Source organism: Puccinia triticina, chromosome 13A (assembly GCF_026914185.1).
Source record: "Puccinia triticina chromosome 13A, complete sequence".
Lineage (NCBI taxonomy): Eukaryota > Fungi > Basidiomycota > Pucciniomycetes > Pucciniales > Pucciniaceae > Puccinia > Puccinia triticina.
Window position 1 is genome coordinate 5,204,206 of NC_070570.1, and position 12,066 is coordinate 5,216,271.

At 54.7% G+C, this 12,066-nt stretch overlaps 3 protein-coding genes across 3 annotated transcripts; 2 read left to right on the plus strand and 1 right to left on the minus strand.

Moving 5' to 3' along the window:
* Positions 1-520: 520 nt before the first annotated feature.
* PtA15_13A494 (uncharacterized protein) lies at positions 521-868 on the plus strand (the record flags this gene model as incomplete). The annotated part of the gene is made up of 1 exon (XM_053162697.1): positions 521-868. The coding sequence occupies one exon, from the start codon at positions 521-523 to the stop codon at positions 866-868; it is 348 nt and encodes a 115-aa protein (XP_053026648.1).
* A 166-nt stretch (positions 869-1,034) lies between these two features.
* On the minus strand, positions 1,035-4,341 carry PtA15_13A495 (uncharacterized protein; the record flags this gene model as incomplete). The annotated part of the gene is made up of 6 exons (XM_053162698.1): positions 1,035-1,093; positions 1,188-2,198; positions 2,292-2,787; positions 2,880-3,002; positions 3,052-3,798; positions 4,171-4,341. 6 exons carry the CDS (start codon positions 4,339-4,341, stop codon positions 1,035-1,037), a joined length of 2,607 nt encoding a protein of 868 aa, XP_053026649.1.
* A 3,898-nt stretch (positions 4,342-8,239) lies between these two features.
* On the plus strand, positions 8,240-8,575 carry PtA15_13A496 (uncharacterized protein; the record flags this gene model as incomplete). The annotated part of the gene is made up of 2 exons (XM_053162699.1): positions 8,240-8,405; positions 8,481-8,575. The coding sequence occupies 2 exons, from the start codon at positions 8,240-8,242 to the stop codon at positions 8,573-8,575; spliced, it is 261 nt and encodes an 86-aa protein (XP_053026650.1).
* Positions 8,576-12,066: the final 3,491 nt, after the last annotated feature.

The following is a 12,066-nucleotide window of genomic DNA, read 5'->3' on the forward strand; positions in this document are numbered from 1 at the left end:
ACAGCTGCAACGCGCGAGAGCCGGCAACTGTGAGGAGCGACGAAGCGAGCCGAGCGGACGGAGGGCTCTGCAGCCTCGCGCCGGTCCGTCTTAATCCAACCGGGGGAAGGGCGGCAACCACCTCGATGGATCCATTCGCGCCGCCATACGTGAGCACACTCACACCATGCGTGGCCACGCTGCGCCCCGGCCGAGACACGCAGGATGGTGAAAGTCTGCGATCCGCGGAAGGCACATGGCCCATGCGGGGCGAGCCGCAGACCATCCTCTCGTGCGGGCCTGTGCGGGCCACCTGGAACTATGCCATGTGACCCCGCTCCGCCCCTCCGCATGGGCTCCGTTGGGCCGCAAGCCCGGGCTGGAAGCCCGGGGCAAGCCAGCCTAGCGTCTTGTCGAGGAAGGCTTCCGGGCTGACAAACCCGCGCGGGCTAGTGGCCCACCAGCGGCTTGATTTCAGTCAGCGGGCGGCAGATTTAGCGATCACTCTTACCCTGCAATCGCTTGGGCTTGTGGCCCTGATATGCCGGCCCGGCACCACCCGGCCAAGCAGGCTTGGCGGGGGGTCAAGCTCGCCTCCAACCCCGGCGATACAAGCGTGCTCTCAGCCAAAGTGTCTACCGCCAGGGCGCCCGATTCAAATGCGCGCCATCCGGGCCGCGCAAGCCGCCAAACAAGCAGTGGATGGGCGGTTGTGGTCCGGCCGAAGGAGGGCGTGGGAGGGTCGGCCACCTCGGGCCGTTGGGCTGCACAGACCGCATTTGCAAGCGTTGTGCTACCAAGGGCGCGGACACACCTCAAGCCAGCAACCCCCGCCGCCGAAAACCGAGACCCTCGGCGACCCTGCCCGGGCTCCCCAGGGTGCATGTAAATCTCCAGAGAGAGCTCGGGCGGGCGCCGGCCGCCAAGCCCCTCCTCCTCCTGAATCCTCATAAAACATAGTTGCACACAAGAATACATACGCGCGACAAGATACACAGAAACGCGGCCGGTTGGGGGCTCCCTTTTGGTTGTGGACGCCTGGGGGAGGGGGGAGGTCAGGAGCGGGTGCTGTGGTACATCTCTTTGAGCCCTTTGATGTGGCGGACAATCTCCACTATGAAAAGCGCCCGAAATCAACCACTGCAAAAGACAAGGGGGGGGGGGGGGGGGGGGGGGGGGGGGGGGGGGGGGGAAAGAGGAGGACGTACTAGCGCTCTGGGGGTTTTCGGCCTCGACGTCGTAGCGTTTCTCGCCCGAGTCGCGGAGGACGACGAGTTTGAAGCCGGCCTGGGGGCGATGGATGCAGTCGACGATCTGGGAGATGTGGTAGGAGGAGACCTTGCCGGAGGATGTGCCGGCGAGACTGTTATCGTTATTCGCCGAGAGGAGGTTGAGATGGTTGGTGGTGGCCGTGGTGGTCAGGGACTGGTGGTTGGGCGCGATGTGCACGTAGTCGTCCTCGATCGTCAGCAGGCGGTCCGACTTGCCCAGGATCCCGCGCCGCTTGGTCTGGATGAGGAAGCTCTTCGAGCTCGAGGTGAGGTCGGTGATCGAGACGTATTTCGGCTGGGGGATCTCGGAGAGCCGCTTGAAGATCGACGCCGAGGGGTTGGTGTTCTGGGCGGCGGTGTTCCCGTTGAGCTGGGTGTTGCGGAGCAGCTTGGAGGAGATCTGGGCGCGCTTGACGAGCGCCAGCGAGCTGACGCCCTGGAGCGACTGCACGGTCCGGTCGAGGGGCACGACGATGTCCCGTTGGTGGGCCGGGATGGAGGGCGAGGAGGGCACGAGGAGCGCCCAGTCTTTGACCGCGCCCAGCGACTTCTTCTTCACCAGACTCTCCAGCACGTCCGCCAGATACATGTCCATCGTCACGTTCAGCGTCGTGTTGATCGAGTCCACCCCCTTGCCCGGCGACGGGATCCGCACCTTCAGATACACCGTCGTCCCCGTCAACGAGCCCCCGCCCAGCGCCGTCGAGCTGTACCCCCCACTGATCAACGAGCCACTCACTCCCCCGCCCAGCCCTCGCCCGCCATCGAAGATCGTCGTCCCCGAACTGTTGCCCATCATCGCACTGATCGGCGGCGGGAGTAGACTGGCGGCGCCCGTGTTCACCGATCCACTCGGCTCGACCAGCCCCTTCGGCACTCGCTTAGGCTCTCCCAAGACCCGCGAAGGTCTCCTTTGGATCTGCGTTTGAGCGGACTCGTTCTGTTTAGCTATATGTATGTCAAAACATAACCAAGATGTTAGATTTTTTTTTTTTTTTTTTTTTTAAAAAAAAAAGTTATGGATTGATGGGCTGATATGACCTTGGGCTTCGGTGGCCATGACGATCGCAAACTCGTTGCTGCCGACCTTCGCAGCAGGTCTGGTGCGATCGAGCGCCGGGAAGTCCTCATCGACCTCGCCGTCATCCTCGACGAGCCGCAAGCACCACGCGAAGGTTTCGAGGAGATCGAGGCCGTCGGGGCGCGCGGAGATCTCGGCCAGCTTGGGCTCGCGGGCCTCCTCGACGTACTTCCAGAGCGCAAAGCCGACCACCTCCTCCACACAGACGTCGGCCTTCATCGAGGTCTTGATCGGCTTGCTGGGCTCGGTGGAGAAGGGATAGTAGAGCGAGATCTTGAGTGCGTTCCGCTCTTTGCTCGCCAGGAGCGCATAGAAACACCGGAACGGGTTGTCGCCCGACGAGGATGCGGACTGGGCCGTCAAGAGCTGGGTCAGGATCGATTTCTGGACGACCGGCTTCTTCAGCTTGGGGTCCTCGAGTTCGATCTTCTTGAACGATAGCTGGTCGCGTTTCGGCTTGCGAGATCGTTTGGGGACAGTCAGTGGAGGCTTGGGTTGTTCGGTCACTTTGGTAGGTGGTGGTGGTGGTGGTGGTGTGGGTGTACTACCAGATTGGGGTCGAGTGGGATTGGCTTGCAAGAGGCTGCGCCTGATCCTGCTGATGCCGATCGGACCGGAACCGGAGCGGTTTCTGGGGAAAGTGCGTTGGGTAGAGCTCGAAGATGGCTCTCCTGGCCCAGCAGTCTGATCCTCCTTGAGTTTGGAGACTGTCGGATTGACTTCTATGCTGGGGATGGGTGTAGGAGTGGTGAGGGCGCGTGCGCGGCCAGGACTGAAGCTGCTGAGGGGCCGGGTGTTGGTCTCTTGGGGAGGGCCAGCGACAGCCTGTTGTTGGGTTGGATGATGGGCCTGGCGAAGATCAGGCAGAGAGGGCCGAGCGACGGCTGAGGCGGCTCTCTGGAACCTCAGGCCGGCGGTGAGGATGGGCTTGCTCGGGACGGACTCTGGGTTGGCTGAGTCCTCTTCGATGATCGGCGGGCCGACCAGCTTGCCCATCTTGATGTTCACCCTCCGCCTCTCCCGACGACGGACCATGGGCGGAGATTGGCTGCTGCTGTTGTTGCTGCGGTCGAGTGAGATGAGGAGGTCGGGGTGGGAGGAGGGTCGGGTGGTTTTGTTCTCGTCTGTAGGGGTGGTGAGATCGAGCGCGGGTCTTTTCCGACTCTTGGTGCTCAGACTATCGTCGATCGAGTCTTCGGCGATGAGCTCTTCGGGGTTGAAGCTGCTGTCGTCTTCCCCATGTTCGGTGCCGGTATCGGTGTGATCGGTCTCGATATCCTCCTCGTCGTCCGAGTCGTCTTCGTTGTCTGCTTCGAGCAGGGGTGCTGGTTCGAGTTCGACCCTCCCGACGATCTGCGTGGATCGCTTGGCATCGAATGGCCGGTAGGTGAACAGCATATCGGACATGCGTTTGTCGGGGTCATGTTCGGTTGAGTAGTAGATGCTCTCTGGTTCGGCGGGAGGGGGCTGGGTGAATGGGCTCGGGGGTTCCTGGTGGTGGTGGTGGTGGTCGGTGGTGGGATCTGGCCTGGTGTTCTCTGGGTTGAGATGGAGGCTGCTTGGGGTGGGACTGTTGTTGTGGGCTTGGTGGTGGTGGTGGTGGTGTTCGCTGAGGTCGGAGGAGATGACGGTGTTGGTGGTGGCGATGGAGCTGATGGAGAGGCCCCGTTGGGCGCGTGTGCGGCTGCGGCTGAGGTTGAGGATCGATCCGGGCGGGCTGGCAAAGCTGAGTGGGTTGCTGGCAAAGGTGATGGCGGATATCCGGCGGCGGTGGGTTTTGATGGTGGTGTTGGTTGGGTTCCGGGAGATCGGTCTTCGGCTGGTCTCTGCTTGTGGGACGGGCTCGTCGTCGCTGTCTTCGGGGTTCAGTCCGCCGCCGGGCGTGAGTGTGGTGCGGCCTTCGGTGAGTGCGAGTGCGCCGGCAGCAGGGTTTTGTGGTGGTGGTTCAGTGGTTGTTGTTGTTGAGTTGCTGAGCTTGGAGGGTGGTTGTCTTCTTGCGGAGACTCTCATGCCTGCGCCGAGTGCTGATCCCTTTGGGCCGACGATGGTTTCTGAGTAGCGTAGTGAGTTGTTGTTGTTGTTGTTGTTGCGTCTCCTCCTGGTGCGTATCTCGTTGTTGTTGTTGTTGTTGTTGTTGGTGCTGGTGGTGAGTGTTTCTGGTGGGCTTCCTCTGACGAGTAGTTCTGGCCATCGCTGTGGGTCTGCTAGGCCTGATAGTTGGATGTATGGGTTGTTGGGTTGTTGTTCGTTTGTTGTTGTTGTTGTTGTTGTTGGGAATGAGATGGCTGATGGTCCGATGGGGTCTGGGAGTCTTCTGAGGTAGTTGAGTTTGAGGTTGTGTCGGAAGTATCTGTGTGTTTTGTTTAGTTTCAGTTTGAGTGGGTCTTGGGTGGTTGGGCTTGTACTCACTGGGGGTCGACCAGCAGGGACATGTCCTTTCGTTTTCGATTCGTTTTGTTTTGTTTTTGTGTTGGTTCGCTGGTGGGGACTGGGAGTGAAGGGGATGTGTGGGTTCGACCGCCCAAGAGGTTTCCCTCCGACTCCGCGGCTGCGCCCGAGAATGGGATGATCGATCGGCAGAATTCAGTGTGTGGTTTGATTAAATTGTGCAGTTCGTCGTCTGCTACTTGCAAGTGATGAGTTTCCCGTCGCAATCTGGGGGCCTCCCAGAAGTCTCGCTTTCCCTGCGAACCCATTATAAAGAGCACCCCCTCATCCCAGCTGCAGAACGATGGCCAGGCCCATCCTCACCCTCACTATCACCATCACCCTCCTCTGGCTCAGCCAGCACCACAACAACCACCCACCGCTGCTGCTGCCCACACACGCCGCACACCCATGGCTGGCCCTGGGGAAACTGCCAGCTGCCCACTCCCACCAGCCCATCGACCTCCTCTGGACATGGGCCAACCACTCCCCCCCAGCCACAACCACCCCACACCTCCACCGCCAGCACGACGAGCTCCGCTTCAGCCTCCGCTCCAGCCGGGAAAACCTCCCCGAGCCAGCAGTCCGCCAGCGCACGATCATCGCCGAGCAGCAGCCCCACTGGCTACAACTCACCCAGCCCACCATCATCACCCTCACCGATCTGTTGCATACAGAAGTAGTCAAACGGCATCCGCCCAAACCGGTTGTGTTTGGCTTTGCCCGCCGAGTCCAAGTGACTCCATAAGTTGTCCGAGGTTGAGAAAACTCAGGACCCTGGAAACCCCTTATAAATGGGGGTAATGAAAATGTATGAATTTTTTGGCAAAAACCCAAAATGGTATGAATGGGCTTTTTTGGCCTCAATGGTAAGCACTTCAAGTGTATGAAATTCTTCCTGGGTAAGGGAGGGTAGTAACCAAGATGTATGGAATTCCTGAGAGTGCACCAGACAACGCTGGGCCGCTACGCTACACTACGCTACAGGGCCACTTAGCGTTAGCGTGGGGGCACTCACAGGAGGCCAGTTTTCCTGTAGTGTTAGCCGGATTTTACGCCGCTAACACCAAGCTTTAGCGTAACGGGATAGGCGCTAACAGATTTTTGCTCCCCCCGGTAGCGTAGTGCAATGAATTCCCGCTACGCTAGGGCGGCAGAAACTGGGCAGAAATGACATGCTGAGTTTTTTCCTGTATTTGTGTGACTGCTGGAAAAAAATAGAGTGTTATTTCTGCCCAGTTTCATCTCTGTAGTTGCGCGGGGACAAAATTGGGCTGTTTCTGCCCAGTTTTTTCCTCAGGCGGCGCTAGCGTACACAAAATCTATGTTGAAAGTTAGTTTAGCTTTCTTCTAAGCTAACACCACTACGCTAACGCTATCCAGACAAAATTGTAGCGTTAGCGGCTGTAAAAAAAACAACCGCTAGCGCTACACAAGCGCTTTCTTCTATATTCTTAGTAGTGTTAGCGGGAAAATCCGGCCGCTAACACTAGCGCCCCCCGTAGCGTAGCTTAAAAAAGCTAACACTACGCTACACTAGCGCTAATGTTAGCGTAGCTGGCCCACCGTTGCACCAGAAAAGCCCCCTTCCCCCCCTCAGCAGCACAACTTGTCTTAGGGCCTATACCATTGGCATAGGGCATCAAAATTCAAATTCACCAATTTTATCTCCCTCAATACTTCTTAAAACTCAAGCTGAAAATCACCAGAAGGCATTCTTGAGCCCAAAAGTGAAGAATTTCAACCATTGAACCCTTCTATTGTTGTCTTTTTTTGGATAGAGGACAAGAAAAGTGGAAATTTTGCAAAATTGAAGCAGTACAGGCCCTTACTTTTGGTACCCCACCTTGCAGGTGTCCCCAAGGTTTTTTTTTTTGTTTGCGTAACCCCCCCCCCCCCCCCCCCCCCCCCCCCCTTGGCAGCAATGGTAGGCAGTAAAAATGTATAAAAAACTGGAAAATCCCCTGAGTGTAGGCATGAAATGTGTATGAATCAAGTCAAAAAATGTATGAATTTTGGCAAAATTCTGGATTTTACATTACCCCCATTTACAGGGGCTTTCCAGGGTCCTGAAAACTCCTACGGATCTCCCCCGGATGCCCCCAGACCCGGGATCCAGCCCCCCCATAGGCGCAACACCGGTGTGCCAGTTGGGCTGCACACCCCCCCCCCCCCATAGGCGCAACACCGGTGTGCCTTTTGGGCTTCACCCCCCCCCCCCCCCCCCATAGGCGCAACACCGGTGTGCATTTTGGGCTTCACACCCCCCCCCATAGGCGCAACACCGGTGTGCCTTTTGGGCTGCTCACCCCCCCCCCCCCCCCATAGGCGCAACACCGGTGTGCATTTTGGGCTTCACACCCCCCCCATAGGCGCAACACCGGTGTGCCTTTTGGGCTGCTCACCCCCCCCCCCCCATAGGCGCAACACCGGTGTGCATTTTGGGCTTCACCCCCCCCCCCCCCCCATAGGCGCAACACCGGTGTGCATTTTGGGCTGCACACCCTCCCCATAGGCGCAACACCGGTGTGCCTTTTGGGCTGCACCCCCCCCCCCCCCCCCATAGGCGCAACACCGGTGTGCCTTTTGGGCTGCACACACCCCCCCCCCCCCCCCTGCTGAGTTCATGACTGTCTTCTTATCCTCCGGGAATCCTACATCGGTCTGGCGCTCGCACTTCTGCATCCACACATTGCTTCAAATACCATGCTCCATCACCGGGGCAAGTGGGTCGCCAGCCTGGCATTCCTCAGGGCGCCAACGCGGCCCTGCTCCACAGCATAGAGTCAGCCGCCAATGCCTCGGGACCATGCCAAGCGTAACAAAACTCACGGCACCACAAAGCCGCAGGTGCAAGCTGGGCTTATCGTTGGGATTCTTGCATAAGATAATCTTGAAAATAACCGTAGGCTTTCTTCCTCTTCAATTAGAAAATCATTATTCCACTTTCTCCTATTGTAATGTCACTCTATCCCGGCAGAGCATTGGCATCTTTTCTCTTTGCTTCTGTATACCCAGTTCCTCATCACCATTTTCTTTTACAATCGATAATTTGTTTCAATTCATGTTGAACCTTTATTGTTTTCTTATATTTAATGACATTTTTACTTTTGTTGAAATACAATACTCTATATGCTTACATCCACAACATGACCTTTGTTGCTAAGCTCGCCCACAATGTTTCGAACCGCAAAGCAAACCACGAGCCAAAATCATTGAGCAGGCGCGCATCCTTGACGTCCAAGTCAGCAACTCTGCTGCCAAACTAAGGTCTGAAGATTAATCAGTTGTACTCCTTAGTTGTTTGGGATGTTTTATGACATCTGCTGTATCTTTTTTCCTTCAAAATACATGTTGCACTTTGACCAGCTCACCTCCCCCCACCACGACTTCTTAATCAGCCATTCTTCTGGCATCGATCATATATCAAGCTTTATCCACACCATTACTGTACTTAATTCATAAATTTGTCCCACCGACTATGCAATTCTCCGGCCTGCTTGCCCTCGTCGCGCTGCTATACATCCAAAGTGGGGTCGCCTATTCCAAATTCCTGTGCAGCGATAAAGCCAAAGATGACACCAATAAGAACACTCCCGTCTGCATGGTAAGGCCCAGTGAACTGGCGAATAAATACTATTGGACGGGTAAGTTTTCCCCACGGCCCTCTTTCGCCTTCAGTGCAACAGCTTAAGTTGACGATTCCTTTGTTTTAAACTTAGCGACCAGCGCGACTGCTTCTGATGGGGCTAGCCACACCTGTTTAAAGTATTTGAAGTGCCAACAGATGCAAGGTCTTGTTGCGACGTCGACCTGAAAGAGGTACGTTTATAATTTTGACAGTTTGTTCCGAGTGATCACAACCACTGATGCATTTTCAACTTTGAACAGAAGCAGAGCTTTTCTCAAACAGATCTTGGTACACTCTGTTCTCCTCGGACTGCCCAAAAACCAAAAAAAAAAAAAGACTCGCACCTTGATGAAGCTGTCATGATGATCATGGGCCTCTTTTGTTATCGTTGGATTCACAAGAGACCTAGGGAAAATTATAAGATGCCGTATGGGGTTGGCAAATGGGAAACTGGTCAATACAGTCCCGTCGCAGATCAGCTATCGGCACTTACGGATCCCAGTCTCCAATCTCGGTATGATTGCATGGGAAACAGAAAGAAAACTACATACCTGGTCGATACAGTCCCGTCGCAGATCAGCTATCGGCACTGACGGATCCCGGTCTCCAATCTCGGTGAGGAAAAAGATTGGAGCTGGGGCGCGGGATCGACCAGACTAAGTACATGAAACTAGACCTAACCGGGGGAAGATTCCCCGGTTTCACTAACTAGGTTTTAGTTCTAAGTACATGAATATGTGTTTGTAATCTTGCTTGTACCGTACTACACTAACACCCCCCCCCAAGATTGCAAACACTACCCGCCTACGCCAAGTTGATCCAGGGCCCCTTTCATTTTTGTTGGCCCAAGCCGTTTAGTCAATACATCCGCCAGTTGGTCATGTGTGCTGGTCCAAGAGATATTGATTTTGTTTTCTCGAATCAAATCATTGACGAAATAAAAGGCTTGACGGAGATACTTAGTCTTCTTTTTTGAGGTATTATCCGTTGCGATGAGGATCACCGCTTCATTGTCGCAGTGCATTGACAGTTGAGGCTGATAGTTGAGTTCCTCAAATATGTTCAGTAAATGCGCCAGCTGTTGCGCACCTTCCAACAGTGCCAGATACTCCGCTGCACAAGTCGACATTGCCACCACCGTCTGCCTCTTCGACCCCCATGCAATGCTGTTTCCGTCATGGGTCAGCAGGTAACCAGTTGTTGACCGCTTGTGCTTGCCTCCCCAATTCGCATCCGTCCACAGGTGAAGTCCTCCCAATCCAGCCTTGAAAACCAACGCCTTATCCACCGTCCTCGCCAAATATCCAATCAGCCAGTCCAACGCCGTCCAGTGATCCTCCGAAGGGGTTGCACAAAATCTAGCCAGAAGGTTGACAGCATAAGCAATGTCCGGGCGCGTCCCGCAAGCCAAATACATCAACAATCCAATGACTGATCTGAAGTTTGTTTGGTCTACCGCATTGCATGCCAATGATTCAAGATCCGTTTCAGGCAGCGGGCAATGGTGTCCATACGTTTTCCGCTTGTATGCCTGTACGATTTGGTTCGCCATGAGAGATTGATTGAGCTTCAGATGTGCGCCGTCCCAAACAAAATCAATGCCGACAAGGCGTTGAACATTATTCGACCACTTGATTTCTAGCTGTGCTTCCATACCTTTGCGTAATTCATCCAGTAGAGTGGCATGAGACAAGAGCGCAAAGCCGTCGTCCACGTGCAACCAGATAATGATGAAGGTATCAGCGCATTGGAACAAGTACAGGGATGGTTCCATCTCGCTAGCTTCAAAACCCAGGGAGCCAACAGTCTTTTGGAAGAATTTCCACCAGCACCTTGCGGCTTGCTTGGTGCCGTAGAGTGCCTTCTTCAGCTTCATTACCTTCCCCTTGAGTGAGGGAGTGATCTCAACCGGAGGTTGTATATACACCTCTTCCTCAATAGGACTGTAAAGGTAAGCCAAGCTGACGTCAAATGTGGTGGTTGCAAACTTGTTTGATATGGCGATTGAGATGAGCAATCTGAGGGTGTTGAGCGACGCGGTTGGCGCATAGGTTTTATTGTAATCCAGTCCCATCTGTTGGTTGAATCCCTTGGCTGCATATCGCGCGCAATATTTGTCGACTGTGCCATCTGGTTTGTGTTTGATGGAGAACACCCACCGAGCACCTAGAGCTTTGCAACCTTTAGGTGCCACGGTTGGGATCCATACCTTGAGTTGGCCAAACTTCATCATCTCATACTCAGCCGCCGCTCGCCAAAGTTGTCCATCCGGTCCAGATAACGCCTGTTTGATGTTTTTAGGCAGGTTATGCTCTTCATCTGTCAACAGTAATCCCATCTGGCGCCGCTCTTCTTCTGCGATCTCGGCCGTTTTCTCCTCTCCAAGCTTCAGCATGATTTGCTTGAGGATCAGGTCAACTTGTGATTCTTGATCTTCTCCCGGCGGTGCCACGAGGTCGGGAGACAGTTGAGTGCTAGATTTCTCGACAGGCAGGCTCTGAAAATCCGGGAATTTCACCGAGGCCGAGTGTACCATTCGTTGTTCACTAGGTACCCAAAACAGCCAACCGGAGCCCGATGTTGGATAGCCTAAGAGTTGACCCTCTCTGGCGCGTTCATCCAGCTTTTTGCACCATTCTTTTGGGATGTGAATCAACGCCCTTGCTCCAAAAGGATATAAAGTCTCCGCAATTGGTTTGACTTTATAGAGTATTTCGAGGGGTGACTTGTCTCCGGTCCTGGTATTGGGAATCCTTTTATGGAGATGGGCAGCGGTCGAATACGCAAAACTCCACCAGATTGACGGGAGCTCACTTGCATGTAACATAGTCCGAGCCATGTCGCCAAGAGTCCGATTGACGCGCTCAGCCTCACCATTTTGAGAGGGAGAGTACGGCGTTACCGGCGCAAGTGGCGTTCCAATTGCCTCCAGTTGCGGTTTAAGGCTTTTAGTGTACTCCAGGGCATTGTCACAGCGAAGATACAACGGTGCTTTCCCAAGAGCCGTCTTCAAGTGGTGTATCCAGCCCATGATCTTTTCTGGTACTTTGCTTCGGTTTGCCATTGGAGCGCAGAAGGTGTATGTACTCGCGTGGTCACGCAGAGTCACTAGATACCTGCAGCCATTGATGTCCAGATTGAGCGGTCCAATCACGTCAGATACGCAGAAATCTAGGGGATTGTCTCTAGGGATTTGAGTTTTCATCCCTAGCGCTTTCTTGTCCATGCTCTTGGACTTAGCACATTGCTCGCAGAAGAAGGGTATCCACGTGATCTTCTTTTCCGGGTAGTTGACGCAGAGGAAGTCTTTTACAACTTGATCCGAGACGTGGCCAAGGCGTACGTGCCAGATATAGGACTCAAACGACGGAGATTCTGAGACTTTTTTTGATTGCAGTAAAGCGCTGGTCTTGAGCGACCAGCAATAGTTATGGAAGATTGTGTCATAACTATTATTACAAGGATCAAATAAGGTGGCTTGAGTACCATTGTAGACTAAATTCCAACCCTCAGCTAGCAGTCTTCCGGTTGAGAGGATGATGCCATCAACGCCGGGGCAGTGGTAGACATCATTAATGACCAGGGGACCCTTTGGAGTCGGGATCGTCACACTACCGGATTTGGAAACCGTAACATTGCAGTCGGATACCGCCAGATAGAATGTGCGGGGACTTGTC